Here is a 16,667-nt window from a genome sequence, read left to right as displayed (position 1 = left end):
CTGTATAATAATATAGCATGCTGTGCAGCAGCTTAATAATAAACTGGGAGTCACTTTACCTTTTTATTTCTTCAGTTTTATTAGCTGGGACAAAATGCAGAATACAACAGGTAAAATGTTTGTCTATCTAATCAGAATAGTAGAGGTATATCCAGCGAGAAATGAAGTATAAGTTTTTAAAAAAGACAACAAAATATACTAAACTAGGGAAGAGAGGCTTAATTAGAATGTACACTCTGATAACCTTCATTGATCAAATCAGCTTAGAGCTGACTGATCCTTAGATGTTTGACCAGGTCAGAGACTTAGGAGAGTGTCTAATTCCTGGCATAACATAGCTTGCTTACTATTTGATATCCTACAGATCCCCTGGAGTAGGAAATGGCAACCCACTCCAGTATTCTTGCCTGGAAAATTCCATGCACAGAGGAGCCTGCCAGGTTATGGTTCATGGGGTCACAGAGTCAGACCGTAAGACATGACTGAGAGACTGAGTATGCACACACCCGCGCGCGCGCGCGCGCACACACACACACACACACACACACATCCATATTTAAAACCATATCTTCTGCTTCTGGGCCCCATGTAGTGATCAATGGTATTTAAATATTAAATCTAAAGACGAATAAGAGAAGGGGCAAATAAATACCATAAGAATACAGTGCCATGACTATTTCAGTAAGCTTATGTCTATAAGGCAGTTTAACTTAAAAGGCTCATTTTGAATCTAACTTACACACAGCAATGACAAATATTTTTCAAACTATTTTAGAAATATTTTATTTTTAGAAATTTGTGAACCCCAAGTTTTCCCTAAAACTTGTCTTTCTCCAATTTAAAACTACATTGTACTGAATACTTTGCCCAGACTTTAATGTAATATAGCTTTGAACTACCTTTGAATTATCTTTGTCCTTCATCTTTCACTGTTTTGAAATAATCTAGTTGCAAATCCTTTTTCTACTTTTTAATTTATGAAAACTATGTCTTTCAATTTATGAAAAATGTCTTTGCACGTTTTTCACAGAATACTTTGTGTAATATCTGGCATCAGCCTTTTTTCTATCTTGACCACCACAGACTTATTCCAAACCACATTTTTTTTTCTCATCACAGCTTCCCCTTTGTTAAAAAAAAATCCAATTCTATGTTTAAATACTCTTTATTTTTGGTCATGAAGGCTATATTGTGGTTTCCTGTAACATCATACATCAGATCGAAATTCTGGACTTTGGTTCACAGACCTTTACCAGTATGTACTAACTTACCTGCTTTCCCTTTCAGCTCCCAGCGCATCTTCTTCCCTGACTTAAGGCAAACGTATTTTTCATATTCCAGATGAACTTTTATTCTTGAACTAAACGTTATTCTCTTCCTCATTCAGCAGGGTCGTCTTTTATTACTTAAAAGTACCAGAGATCCCAACGCCTCCTAGATGCTCCTTCCAATAAAGGATGCTAAAAGTAGGGTTAGTATTCTTTCCTTTCCCTTCTCTATCTACCAGAAATCAAATTTTATTCTATTCCGTTATTGCCTCAGCTATGCAAGTATTCTTGGTCAATCAGAGTTAAGTTCTTTCTGAGCTAGCTTGATACTAAAGCCATTTTCACGTTCAAGTGCTGTTCTCGAAACCTATAGGAAAGGAGCATCTTTGTTCTAGAAATCTAGTGAATATATTCATACGTTTTTACATCTTACAATGCATTGCCACGAATATTATCTCATTTGATTCAAGAATTCCAGGAGGTACAGACCCATTATTTTGCGGGAGGGAACCTGAGGCTCCAGTGTACTGCAGTATTCAACTGGACAGACTCTGGAAGCAAGACGACTTTAGTTTGAATTATTACTACTGTGTTTACACCACTGTGACTTAGGTAAAATTATTAATATCTCTAAACCCAAACTGCCTCATTAAACGGAGACAGTAATAACTACATGATACACCGCATGTAAAGAGCACATGCGAAGTTGGTTGCTTGGCAGTGGTAAAAGCCCTTAATACATAGCGCAACATGTTAAGGGACTGTCTGAGGATACACTTTTAGAATATGCCTGCCAAGAACTTGAAACCAAGATTTCTGAACTCCAAAGCCCATGCTTTTCCACTATCACTGCTTCCTAGTATACTGATTTAATTACTAATTTGATGGATGACCTTGAGCAAAATACTTTACTGTGTCAGTTTACTCATCTGTAAACGGAATCTTTTCCGACATTCAGCGTCTACTCCAAATATATATTTTCTTGTCTGTAGTGTTCTGGTTGAGCTTTAAGTTCGTTATATATCCGAGATCTGTGGAATCACAAGCTGCGCACACTGCGCTGAATTTTACTCGTATATTCCTTTTTCTTTCAGAATTTAGTTTTGGATACACACCCAGCTGTTGCGGGTGTTTAGTCCGCCTCCCGGCGCCTCGTGAAGGGGATACTCCTACCTAGCTTTATTTATTTATATCCTGGCTTGTTTCCGAAAGGATTTAAGGCGGCGAGTGAAACACTTCAAGTTTCCTAACGAAGTCACACAGTGCGAGTAATACTCTTGATGAAATCACTCCGTAGAACCGCCCTTGAGTGAGAGGCTAACTACTGTCTCTCACCTAACTCTTAAAAACGGATGTACCTAGCTAGAAGTCCTGGAAGCATACGGCTAAGGTTCCTCCCTCAGCCTTAACGCTGTCCCACCCGTTATGAACGGTCACTCGAATGCCCTTCTCAGTCTAGCCAAAACTGTCGCCGCTCCAGTCCCGGCTGGACCGAGATCCCACCCCACCCTTCACTCCCTCTCATACCCAAGTTTCCTGATTGGGAAGGGGCCTGAAGAGCCTTTCTCACGTTTCCACACTACTGGCTGGCACGGCTGTCAGTAACGTCTGCTTCCCGCCTTCCAGCCTAGCGCGTTTCTTGGACCCCCTCGGTTTCTGCGACAAGCGGCTTACGTTTGCCTGAGCCGTGTTGCCGGGGACCCGCGACCTTTCACCCCTCCCTTCCCACAGGAGCGCCCCGGCCCCCGGCCCCGCCCCCGCCGCCGGCGCGCGCCCCCGCGCACGCTCTCAGCCGGCGCGCGCTCTCACTCCCGCGCAGACACGCACACTCTTTCCCCCTCAGGCGCGCCCCCCCCTCCCCGCCCCCGCAGGCTGAGGCTTCAGCGTAGGGAGGCGGCGGCGGCGGCGGCGCTGCTGAGAGGCAGGGACCGGAGCGCGAAGTGTGTGGGAGTCTGCGAACTCAACCCCTCACTACCCTCCCCTCTCAGCCATCCCCCTCCCTCCCCGCCAGCCTCCCCCTCCCCCTCCCCCCCCCCCCCCCCACAAGCGGGAGAAATAATGAGCGAGACCGGGCGGCAGCAGCAGCAGCAGCAGCAGCAGCAGCAGCGCCGAGCAGCCCAGGCAACGGCAGAACCGCTCCGGCAGCGGCGGCGGCGGCAGCACCAGCAGCGGGAGCGAGCGCAGCGCTAGCGCGGCGCCGGGACCGCCGCGCTCCTTCCCGGCTCCTGCCCTCCTCCGCCGCTCGCTCCTCTCTCCTCATCCACCTCCTTCCCCTCCTCCTGCTCATTCACTCTTTCCCTCGCTCTCCCCTCCTCCTCGGCTTCTCCCCGCGCCCCGCCAGCCCTCGCGCTCTCCCACTCCCTCAGCCCGTCCTCCCCGCTCCCCTCCTCCCGCTCATTCACTCGCCCCTCTCCTTTCTCCACTCTCTCCCCCTCTCTCCTTTCTTCTCCTTCTTTCTCCCTCCGTCTCTCACACCCCCTCCATTCCCCTGTCTCCTTTCTGACACTGCACTGCAGCTGCTCTTCAGCCCTGCCCCCTCCCCAGTGAGAACAAACCAGCAACATTGCTTTTTTTTTCTTAAAGAGATTTCTATTGATCCGATTAAAAAAAACAAAAACAAAAACAAAACAACCTTAAGAAACCCCAAAAGCAAAAAAAAAAAAAAAAGGCAAAAAAAAAAAAAGAAAAAAAGCCAAAACAAAAGGGAGAACCTTCTCCCCGTAGAAGCGGCAGGAACTGCAAACATGATGGCGGCAGCTCCCATCCAGCAGAACGGGACCCACACTGGGGTTCCCATAGACCTGGACCCGCCGGACTCGCGGAAAAGGCCGCTGGAAGCCCCCCCTGAAGCCGGCAGCACCAAGAGGACCAATACGGGCGGTGGGTATCGCTTCCACCTCCCCGCTGGCCCCATCCCCCGCCGCCCGCCCCTGCTTCCCTCCCTCCCGGCGCCCTCCCTCCCTCCCGCGGCCCGGACACCTCCAGCCCGAACCCGGCGGCTCCCGCGCCCTGCCTCGCGCCCCCTCCCCTGCACCTGCCCCGCACCTCGCCGGTCCCGATACATTTCCATTTCTGTGTTTTATCATTCATCAAAATGGCGACCGGTTTTTTCGGAATAGACCTATCTTTCCCTTGAATCGGTCGAAAGGCTGACCGTTTAAATATCCTAAACCTGGGCAAGGGGGTCCGTTAAGGAGGAAGAGGATGACCCCGAGCGAGGTGATGGCCGCCCGAAGATGCGCGCTGCATTTAACAGTCGGATAAAATAAATAAATAAATGGCACTTGGGTAGCGGAGAGCGAATGACTGGGGCACCGGAGAGTTTTGCTCTCTTCATCCCCTTGGTTTGGGCCACAAGTAGTATGCAAAATCTTGAAGAGTGCATGCTCTTACCGCACTTACACTGTCGGTGTAAAAATCTCTTTGATTTGTCTTCAGGGGTGTGCATACGAGGGTGGGGGTGTCTCGTACTGTGACTTGTTAGTTAACATCCTGCGCTTCCCGGGAAGATGAGTTATAACGGGACCGGTACCGCTTCTTCATTTGCACTGGAGTCATCTTAACAATGCACCCAATGCATCGAGGCAGAGGTGAATTTATCTACAGCATGTATTTTAGAGCCGGATGGGGGTCTTGCGAATGGCACACCCGAAAAATTTGGAACGTTCATGTTCACATAAGGAAGCTGGATTTACCGGGGTGTTTCCTATTTAAGACACCATCAGTTTGACGGAAATTAAAGTTTAGGGAGTTGGCTTTATTTTCTAAAACATTGCATTTCAGTCTTTTTTGGTTCATCCACCCCCTCCGTTTTAATAATTGTGATTATTGGAGAAGGAACATTATCTGGTCACTTTTAAGTGTATTTGATGTAAATGACTCCTAAGCTTTTTAGTATTGGCAAAATTCTTCTTAAGGTCCTTTAATTAATGAGCTTAAACGAGATCATAGTAGACTAAGGAGTGCTGAAGAAATACTCCAGGATTAGTTAGATTTGCCAGTCCACATCACTTTGAGTTATTTCCTGGCAGTTATTGAAGGCTTGGAATACACCCTACAGTTTGGGTGGATTATTTGGTAGGAGAATGGTTGTTTTGCATACTTTAAGTAGGATACAGGCAATGGCTAATTGTAGTGCTTGTGTGTTTGCTCGTGTCAAATAAATATAGCTCATCACTATTTACCGTCCTTTTATTTATTTATTTTGCAATATGTTAAGTGAAGGTTTGTCATGGTATAAATCTCTGAAGTTTTGTTGAAGGGTCAGTTCGTTTTGTTTTACCATAGTAACCACAGATAGAATTGGAAGACTTCCATGTTTGGAATAACAACTGGAATTTAGTCATCAGTTTCTACAGTGTTGCAAAATAATAGAACATGTTTAGATTTTAATTCCAAGTTAGAAAAAGTATAAATTCTACAGAATGGGAAACATTTCGTACTTAGTTATAGTGTAATTGGCTTATTTTTGTTCTTTATAAAAACAATTTAACCCCATATTTCCTGCAGCTATATGCCCAGTGGTTTAATTGCTGTTTTTCTCTCTTGAGGGTGGAGGGAGGGTACAAAGTTTAAAATTATTGTTTTAATGGAGTGTATTTCTTTGCATTTTTCAGAAGACGGCCAATATTTTCTAAAGGTTCTCATACCTAGTTATGCTGCTGGATCTATAATTGGAAAGGGAGGACAGACAATTGTTCAATTGCAAAAAGAAACTGGAGCCACCATCAAGCTGTCTAAGTCCAAAGATTTTTACCCAGGTAGGTGCAATGATGAAGAGATTGTTTGATAAATCCCCAAGGAAAGAAAAAAAAAAAAGATCTACCTGTATTGTGTGCTGTATTGAAAGAATTCTTAATAGTGTAGACTTTATTTAGATATTTGATGTATTAGAGTATTTGTGAAATAATTTTAGAAGTATTTTCACTCTTGATTACCTTTGGTTTCTATAATCGATATTCCGTCTCTGATGTAGACCAATTTCGAGTTGAATCTTCCTGGGTATTTCTAACTACTTTCTGATTAGGGGAAAAAAAAAAAGGAAACTAAAATTTAAAGATAGAAACCTGGACAGCTGGCATCAGGAAATAGGGTTCTTCTGGAGTTTTCAGACGTAATTGTAATGACAATTAGTCTAGAGTGAATTCAGAAGAGGGGATAGAAAGGCTTCTTAAAAGAATGGACCATTTACTTTCTAAATCCATTATGTACCTCTTTCTGCTTCATTGCTTTGTTTGTTGGCCCTGGAGTAAAGAGGACAAGTACTTCCTCTCCAGATTTTTAAAATATTGTGTTTTTAATTTAATTGTGACAAGGAAATATATTATTATGTGAGAAGTAGAACCATGCTTCCAAATTTGTGTTATTTAAAAGCTGTGTTTGATCAAAATATGTTAACAGTTTGTGTGGTACTGTAGGTACTGTAACCCAGTGGAATATGGCAAGTTTCCTAGGTGGTATAATTTTTTTTTTTTAACTTTTCAGTGTGTTTTTTAAAATTTCAACTGTTACAGAGTTCTGAGTATTTATCTTTTAAAAAATCATTTTCCTACTTAATATATGGATTTTAAGTTTAATTGGAAAATCTCCGTAATTGAATAGTGTATCTCCTAGACAAAACATTATTTGTGTTTACCTTCATGCAGTTTCTGCCATGTTTTTTGATTATTTCATCTTTATGACCGTAAAAATATTTGTTCAGTGCTGAGGGGACCAATGCTGCTTATTTTTTTTTTCTTGGTGGGAAATAAAAGCTGATTTGCTTTCAATGATCTAATTCAGTAAGAGTTCTTTAGTACAGCAAAGACATCTGGCATGAATGTAAGCAAAACATTTGGAGGCCAATCGCTTGGTTGTAGAAAATGGACCATTATACTGTATAAGAAGGTTTTAGATTGGTTGGAACTATCCTTTAGTTATATAAATTAAATGTACTATATTTGGTAAACATTACACTTGCTACACTAAGGTGTAATCTCTTAGATGTGATATCCTTCAAAAGTTTATTTTCTGTGAGTGTAGTTTTATAGATGGCTTTCCTTGTCTTTGAAACTTTCCTTATGCATTAGGAAAGTTTGCTAACATATTCACATTCTTATGTTTAAAAGGTATGTTATGATGGAAAAAATCAATGTGGAATTGTGAAAATCCTTGGTACAAATAAAAGCATTCAAAAGAGCTTGATTGCGGAATTAATAACGTTATAGTTCTAGGAAAAGAGCTGCAATGGTAAATTAAATTCACTGTCAATAGATGAAAATGAAATAGCTTTTTTTGCATTATACATGAGGTGGTATCAGATGTGCAGAGATGTTACAGAAAATTGGTGTTTATCAAGGATATTCCAAATAGTAAATTAAATGCCTTTTCATTTGAATATAGTTTATTTTTAGTGGGTTGGAAAGGGTACAACTGGAATTAGATCTTTTGTTCTTAGTCCACATAGTTGTGCATTTTTTCTTATTACATTGAAATTGCTTTTATCATTTCTAGTTCTGAGGCATGTTATTTATATAGAGCAAGAATATCCATTAGAAAAAATGGAAAACAGGAATGTGTTAAAGAAAATTTTGTGTATGTAGTGACGTAACCTGATCAAATGTGAGTTAAAATGTCTGGATAAAAGAAGGCTTATATTCTGCCTGTAACAGGTGGAAACCAATCACAAACTATGGAAACAATTTTAAGGATAAAATAAAGCCCTGTAATTTATAAGACGCTTTCATAATTCTGAGCACTTTGTATTTAAATGTAGTTTTAACTAGGTTATTACCTGCACAGATAGATACATCTCTCTTCTTCTGATAAACTTTAATTTTAGTAGTCTTTCTGTTCATACTTGACCATAAGCCTGTAGAATTATATAAAGTCCTAGTACTCTTTAACATAGCAGCCTCTGAGCTACTTTCAACTTCTGTTACTCAGATATACTTCGTGGATACTTAGCTTACTCTTCTCAAATGATTAAATTATATAACTATGATTTATGAGATGCCCTTTTTTGTGTGTTTCATATATGTACGTATGACTACATTCCATTAGAATGAATGTGCCTAATGTTTATTTCGTGGAGCATTTTTCTGTTTCTTATTTGTAAGACAGAGTATTTGGGGAAAAGTGTGCTTCAGTTGTGTAACTTAATGGATTTTCTCAAATTACTTAAGTTTTAAAACAACGTAATTGTTTTTGGAAGGTTTAGTCAGCATACTGATGCATTTGAGAATAACTTTCTTCAGGGTGTATATTTCAGGGTACAGACACACTTTGGTGATGTTTTATTAAATTTCAACTCAAATGATATGTGCATTGTTTTTACTATAGCCAGTATAATCTCATATTTATCATATTTGTTTTACTTTCTTTCCCCCTCTGGTTATATCTTTAAAATATGTTAAGCAACCTTGTTTTTTGAGTGATTTTTTTATATTTATGGTTGAGATGAAGAAAACATTTTTGTACTTTAATTGGTATGAATTTGGAAATTATAGAACCGTATATTACATTATGTATTTTAGCATGCCCATATATTAAGTATTTGGGGGAATTGTATGATGAGAATTGTAAAGTACATTTATCAGTTACTGTAATCGGAAAAAAGGTCTATGAGTAGATTCATTTGACTTTTTGCAGTGCTGTGCAATTCATTTATCTATTTCTAAAAATCTAAATCTTATGAAATACTAACTTATAACCTGTGATTTGTGAATACATCTTTTATTCTTACTTGTTTAAAGCAACCTAATTTGACTTATTTATATATCCTTTTTATAATTAGGTTACTCAGAGTTATTACCTTTTAATAAAAAACAGCTTTCTCATTTTGGGAAATAAATTACTGTATGCATTTTCAGGATGGTCATAGGATGGTATTATTTTATTCCTTTATTTGACATCTGAAGGTGTGATTGTTTAGAGTTTGTTAATAACTAGATGATTTTATCAGTTAAAATCATTTAATGAATGATTCAAGCAGATAATTGAAAAAGTTATTGAATACATTATTCATTGGGAATAACATAGGGTATGTAAAATAAACATTTTCAAGATTTTAGAATACTTCATAGTTTACTTATTCTATTATATGACCCGAGATATTCATTATATCAAACAGGAATTCTCTTATAATCTTAGCATATATTTGTGTGTGTGTGTTTGTGTGTGTGTGTTTTAAACTGTTTTCATACATGTGGTTATAAAACTGGATCACCTTTAATATAAATTACTTACTTTTTTTGGTCCTTTAAAACTTGAACTCACTATCCCTGGATTTTATTGCATCGTGATTTTATCTGTCCAACTTGGGTGGTACTTATTTAAAAAATCACAAACCATTTATATGTAAAATCTTTAAAAATCAAGAAAAAGCAGAATGTAAGTGAAATTTTCTGTTAGTGAAGTGAATAACCTTACATTGCCTTAATTTTGACAGGGGGAACATTCACTGGCCAATTTAACCTTTAGGACTGGGATTGTGTAAGAATGAGCATTCTTTTAGAAATAAGAGGAGTTTGTGAAGTTTAAAAAAGATCACTTATTTTATTTACATTGTTGAAGGAAGAGTATTATCGTATTAGTAGTACAAGGTGAATGAGTACTTTTGTTATAGCCTCTGAAAGTTGCAGTCTATACTCTTTTCTTTGATCTAAGATGCTTTGCATCTTAGAAATTTATTGGCATATGTTTTAAGGCAAAATTAGTAGGTAAATATAATTATAAGAAGTAGAAAATAAAGTATAATTTGCAGTATTGTTGAATTTAGTAACGATAGCTGTCAATTACATTGTGCTGTTTTGGTTTTAGTATTGTCAAAGAGTTGCTAACACATAACGTTTTTTTCTTTAAAGTTGTGATATTTGTATTTGTCATACTACTTATTGTTGTGGGTTTTTTATATTTTATCTCTCTATATCCTCAGTTGTAGGAGGAACCATAAGCTTTCACTTACACGTTAATATCTGTCTGAAAATTTGTTGTATTTTTAAGGTGTTATTTCTCATTTTAAGTAATAGGAAAAGTCAACATATAAAGGAATGTTAGTGGCATAGCACATCTGTATTAAAATTGTAGTTTCTGAAAGATACAATTTTTATACTTAACTCATGAAAGCAAATGTTTTGTGGTATGAAATTTTTTAGAAAGATTAAATCAGCATTAAAAATGTTAGCTGTTCATTTAATTTGCTTCTTTTTAAAATTTCACCCTGATGTTATTATATCTTCTATCATTGATTTAGTAGGTTATGGAATATCATCAATTTATAGAGTCATTGTTTTCATGAATTATTATAGCACAATGTCACTTTGAATTTTGCTATTTGAAACCTTCTAGATTTTGGAAAAATAGTTCATTTAAAATTTTTGACATTGTAAAATGATACAGTACGTCTAGCAAAATTGCCTTGCAAATATCACCCCCAAAGGATTTCAAAATAGTCTAAAAATAGTGAACACAATTGGTAAAATAGTTCAATATTTGTATATTGAAGATGTTTCATGTAATATACAACGAGGAAAAATGATCTGTGTCTTGGGAATTCTAAGGAGTGTGTGGTATCACTAGAAACCAAGCTATAAACCACCAGTTAGAAACATGTCTTTTTATAGTTCTGTTCTTTTGTTTTGCTCTGGCTTAAAAGAATTAATTTTCCTCTTAAATATTATAAGTAACATTTGCTGAACACAGTTATGCCACTTGTTAACTAAAATTCAGTACTATATATATATACATATATATATGTGTGTGTATATATTTAAGTTTAATCAGGTCCCACTTGTTTACTTTTGTTTTTATTTCCCTTACTCTAGGAGGTGGGTCATAGAGGATCTTGCTTTGATTTATGTCATCGAGTGTTCTGCCTCTTAAGAGTTTTATAGTTTCTGGTCTTACATTTAGGTCTTTAATTCATTTTGAGTTCATCTTTGTGTATGGTGTTAGGAAGTGTTCTAATTTCATTCTGGACATGTAGCTGTCCAGTTTTCTCAGCACCATTTATTGATACATATATGTTTTTGCCACAGAGTTTAGTCTCAGTTGTTTGCAGTTTAGTGGAGCTATATTTTAAAGGATAACTTTTATGAGCAAGTGCAGCTTTTCAGAATAAAATTGGGGGGGGGGATGAGGGTGGGAGACTTGTGCTTGATTGCCATCTCATTTCCATCTTTGGATGCAGCTCTAGCATAAAGTTAAACAACATCTGCAGAGATCTGACTGACAAACATCTCTCTGGGACTCATCATTGCAGCCTGCAGCAGGTGCATTCAGCTTTGCAGTCTTTTCCAAAAAGAGGTTAGTTTGTTCTAACATTTATCAGTAGACCAGTGGGAGCAAGTGACTAGAGAGAAGAGGTTGGTTGTCACTTGTCCAGTGCTGGAATACTACAGGTAATTGGACTGGACTGGTGGGAACTGCAGGAGTGTGTGTCTCACATTGCACTGCAGCTGCTATGGAGCTTAATTAACCTGACCCTCAGAGACTGAAGTGTCATGCTATAAACCGTAACATGCAAGAAATGAAGCAGTGCTTTTCAGTGCTTTTGATGCTTGGGTTGGTGAAATTTCTTCATCCTGTTCTTTAAAGATACGATATCAACTTTTCCACTTTTTATATGGATATATTTGCAGCTAAAATGATTTCCATGAACCTGATAGAATCTACATAAAAGGAGAGGGGGACTTTAGGTGTAGGAATAAAAATCAAATAACCTTAAGTTAAAATTTATTTAAAGTTACTTGTTCCACAGGTATATTTTCAAATCATAAGTGAATGGAAATAAGTGGAAGTACATTGGAGTTCTTTTAAAATTATTATCCTAAATTAACATTTGTTTATTTTATAAGAGAAAGAACCTATGTAAAATTAAGTAGTATCTTTTTAGCATGTTAGGGACTTTGACAAACAGACTTTGCTGAGTGTTTTGATGTGTTCCAATAAACAAGACAGGAATAGTACGTTAAAAAATGTTTTTAGGATGTTTTAGCTTAACATAGGAGTGCTGTTGAAATGGTTTTTGACCACAATTTATTCTAAGTAAATTAAAAGTTGATTATAATAAAAACTTTTAAAAAGTCTGTCATTCATTTCTTTTGTTTTCAATTTCTTGATCTATTTGAAAGATAGACAGTATGCTTCTATGACACATACAGAAGTTTCCTGTATGTTCTAATAGTATTCACATTAGTTAGATGTTTCATCACAGTCCTGTTTATCAGTTGGCCTTTGCACAGAAAACAGTTCTTAAATCTGGCAAAGTGCTATACCATTTTAAAATAATTCAGAATTTTGAAATGTCGTTTGGATTCTTTGTGAAGCAGTTTCATTATTTTGACTTTTTGTTAGTCTCACTAAGTTATATTTTTTGGTATCCATTGACTCTTAGCTTGTCAGTTACTCAAGAGTAATTAAGTTTTGGAGTTTGCAGATTTTTGGAACCCCTTTACTTATCTTGAAGGAATTTTTACAAGAGTGGCCAGTAACTATTTGATTCTGAAGTTACTGTCTGTAAGAAAAAAGGAGTTTAAAATTTTATCTAAATTTGGTTATGAATAATTGGTAATTTATTAGTAATTATAGTAATTGTGGGAAAGGTGATTAAAATAATCATCTCTAGAAGTGGAGAGTATCATTCTTCCACTTTTAAACATATTTTACTTTTTAATCAAGATTTTTTATTTTTTATATTGTAGAATGTTATTTTATTAATTCTCATCAATATATTCTTTAAAATTTCACATGTAAGATGTTTTGATAAAGAAGATATTTAATAAGAAAAAACATTTTAAGACTACAAAGTAGAAAAAATATTATATACATAAACAAACTTTTTGAGATATTTTCAACATTGCTAAGTTTCAAACCACGATATGGATATCCTTTTCCATGACATACTTGATCATGAAAACACGTAATATCTACACTCCATCATTGATCTTTTGCTGCTTCCTGCAGGGCCTGTCATAGCATCGTTGACAGGACCAGATGAAAAATGAAATCAGTATCTTGAGTTTTTTAACAGCAAAATGATTCAGGTAAGATTATTTGGTGTGGAAAATAAAACATTTTTTTAAATTATTCTTATACTCATTTAGTAATTGATACTTTTAAAATTAATATTTTTTTATTTCAAGACCTGTTTTATGTCTTACTGATGTTCAGTATATTTTCAATATCAGTGACTTTATTCTGAACTCAGTAATGTTTAATTTTCAGACTATAGTGTTTCTTACTTTTCCTGTGATGCTTGGCATACTTTTTGAAACTTTGAAGAGTAACTTTTCTTTTTTAACGATTTCTGAAAACAGTTATGCATTGAAGGCCCCATAATTCATTTGTAGGATGAATTTTCACATAATGAACTTATTAATTAAATAAGACTTCAAATCCTGCATTTTTTCTAAGATATAATAAATAATACTATGTTGATTGAATTTTTGGAAATCATTGTTGAAGAAAGTTGCCTTCATTTAAATTGTTAATAATTTGCTGTCCTAGTACTTAGATAGGGCAGTGACTTTAAGATTTAGTAATTAGAAGGATAGAATAGAAGGAATGGGGTAGTACACTTTATTAACACAGAATAGTAGAGAATTCGGTATATATTTTTGGTTTATGTTGCTAAATGTTTTTGAATAACTGCAGCTTTTCAATTTTGGTTATGTTCATTTTTGAAATACTTGTTTTTGAAGGAGTTAGTGTTGGGTGCAATTAAGCCTATACTTGGAGACTGTGCACTTACGCACATAGTTTTATTCTTTGTATAAATCCTGTGTTGTTATTTTTTCTAAGACTAGTTAATTTTTTAAGCCAGGAAAGTACATTTTAAAAAAGTCTAGTTTCATTCTTCACTATGAAATCTGTCTGGAAGTTTTTCTCTTATTAATTATTATATGTATTTATAGATACTTCCTATAAGTCCAGGTATCCTTTGGTCATTATGAATTAAAATTATTACAAAGCATCTTTTCTTTGTAAAGGACTATGGGTATGTTTTACATCATCCTAAACTGTTGTTCTTAATTGTTACTGTCTCCTTAGGTTTTTTTTTTTAATATTATATGGCACCTCTGGCAGTGACTTAGTGAGTATTAAAGGGGCTTAGGAGTATCGAAGAGGCTTTTTATTTTTTCATTTAAAGGAATTGGAAAAATTATGGGATTGTGGAACTAGATGAACGAAATGGCGCTTAAGTGTGATCTTTTCCAGAATCTTTATTTAACAGTTGAGAAAACTAAGATACAAAGAGTGATATAGGCCAATAATTGTCCTCAACTTTTAAATACAATTTTGAATTTGTGGTACAGTTTTAGTAGGTAGTTTATTCTCTTTTTGCTTTCCCCCTTTTTTTTCTCTCCTCTTTTTGAATATGACTCTGAGGATATGTCACCATTTCTCTCACCTAGTTTTAAAATAAATACACTCCCCACCCCCACTTTTTTATACTAAGTTGAAAGCACAGTAGTTATTTTACAGTAATTGTTGATTTTGATTTGGTATACTCTAAGGCCAAAGACAGGTCCTCTTTACCATATATTAAAAAACAAATGATCTGGTAGATTATATTGCCTGGAATATAAACTGGTCATTTTCTCTATTTTCAAAACTGTATTGCTTGAAAGTGACAGTATTTGGGGTGATTTGATTTCTACAACTTTTGTTACTTTCCTTCATTTCCAAAGTCTTTTCTTTTCCTTCTTTTCTTATTTTCCCCCTTCCTTTGTTCCTCATCTCAACTTTTTAATTTCTTCACTTTTGGTTAAACTGAGTATTGGCTTTGCTAAGAAAAATGTAGACTTTCTAAGTCAAATTCTGCTTTCAAGTATATATATATTTTCCATATTTTTGACTTACAAAATTTCCTTCAGTATTGCATATTTGGCTAGATATTCATAACAATTGGTTTTAAAAGGACAGAGTATTATGATTAAGAAATAAACATGAGGCTAATTTTAAGGCAGTCTAAGTAAAAGTAAGATATATAATAAAGTAGTTATTAATTTTAAAATATAATTATTTTCTTTTTTGTCTACCCATTTCATTAAATTGGTCTACTTCTTGGTTAATTAGAATTCTGATGCTCTTTGCATTTCATTATAGGCTTAAGGACTACTTTCTAACATAATTACAGAAGTTACTTAATGTGATTTTGAAGGTATTTTTCCTTCATGGATTTAAATTAAAACAAAAAGTTTTGTCATAGTCTTTGCTTACTTTAGTAGACTACTAGCATTAAGCTTCATTGATATGAAAAAATTTGTCATCCTACATGCTTGTTATATGTTCAGCATGTAACCCAGTGCTTTAAACATCTGTGCATTTTAAATATGAATGAGTGAATGTGTGATTGAATGAATGACCAGTCTGGGCTTCATCTGTGAGTGTTTTGGATGTAGAAGCAACCTTCAGTTTTTCATTATATTTCTAGTTTAATGGGATAGTATCAATACAGTGGATGTAGAAGGCAATTCATCTTTAGTTGTTTATTGTATTTCTAGTTTCTTAGGGGTATATGTGTGAGAAAAATCTGATTTTGAATAAGTAATGAGTTTGTGTGTGAGAAAAATCTGATTTTGGATAAGTAATGAGTTCAAAAATCAATCAGTTAAGAAATGGCTATAGACATGTTAAGATAAATATGGACTTAAGAAAGAAGAGTAGAATTTCATTTTCTAGTTAGCATGTTGTCTTCTGTAAAGAAAAGTGAAGGCCAATATTACAGTACTTCAAAGCCATCTCCCAGATGAAGATTAATTTAAAAATACTGTCTTAAGAAACATGAGCTTAACTAACATTTATTTATTAATAAAATAATAAAAAGTACCTGTGTATAAGATGTCAGAGTTATATTACATCATACTTTGCCACATGGCTACCTATGTGGTAAGGAATAATCTACTGATCACTTTTCTTAAGATACCTTGAAAATCAAAGATTACTAACCACTAAATTAAGATTACATTATTAAAAATAGGATTCGTAAATTTTTGTTTTTAATATATTTTAATATCTCTTTTCCCCCCGTAGTGGAGAAGTAACGGTATAAATATATTACAACTTCTAGAAGCTGCACTAAAATTCTTTTTACTCATGAGAAAAGCATACCAACTGTTGTAGTAGATTGGAATTTATACGTTTTGAGTTTGACTAACTTGTATACTTTATTTGAAATTAAAATTTTAGGAAAGTTATTAAATATGGTTTTCTTCAAAATCTTTTAAATGCTTTCTTAAACAGAATTTAGAGAGGTATGAAGTATTAGTGTTCATCTCATAATAATAGATTGTTTCATTTTTACTACAGTAAACCAGTGAAACTTCGAAGATTTAATAAATAAATATATTTCGTTTCATGCTTAGCCCATTGCGTGTGTGTGTGCTAAGTTGCTTCAGTTGTGTATGACTCTTTACA

The 16,667-nt window shown here is 35.7% G+C and overlaps 1 protein-coding gene across 3 annotated transcripts in view; it reads left to right on the top strand.

Annotated features, from left to right (window-relative positions):
* Window positions 1-3,042: 3,042 nt before the first annotated feature.
* NOVA1 (NOVA alternative splicing regulator 1) overlaps window positions 3,043-16,667 on the top strand; it is a 174,561-nt gene continuing 160,936 nt past the window's right edge. Inside the window, exons 1-2 of one of the 3 annotated variants that reach the window (XM_069560231.1) lie at window positions 3,043-4,148; window positions 5,885-6,028. In XM_069560231.1, the coding sequence (XP_069416332.1) occupies window positions 4,013-4,148; window positions 5,885-6,028 (280 nt within the window). In that variant the 5' untranslated portion in view covers window positions 3,043-4,012. Of the gene's footprint in view, window positions 4,149-5,884; window positions 6,029-11,442; window positions 11,553-13,211; window positions 13,292-16,667 lie in introns of those variants that run through there. The other 2 variants (XM_069560229.1, XM_069560232.1) reach the window with 2 other exon arrangements.

Source organism: Ovis canadensis, chromosome 18 (assembly GCF_042477335.2).
Source record: "Ovis canadensis isolate MfBH-ARS-UI-01 breed Bighorn chromosome 18, ARS-UI_OviCan_v2, whole genome shotgun sequence".
Lineage (NCBI taxonomy): Eukaryota > Metazoa > Chordata > Mammalia > Artiodactyla > Bovidae > Ovis > Ovis canadensis.
Note: the sequence above shows the minus strand (reverse complement) of the source record. Positions and strands in the feature narration are given on the sequence as shown.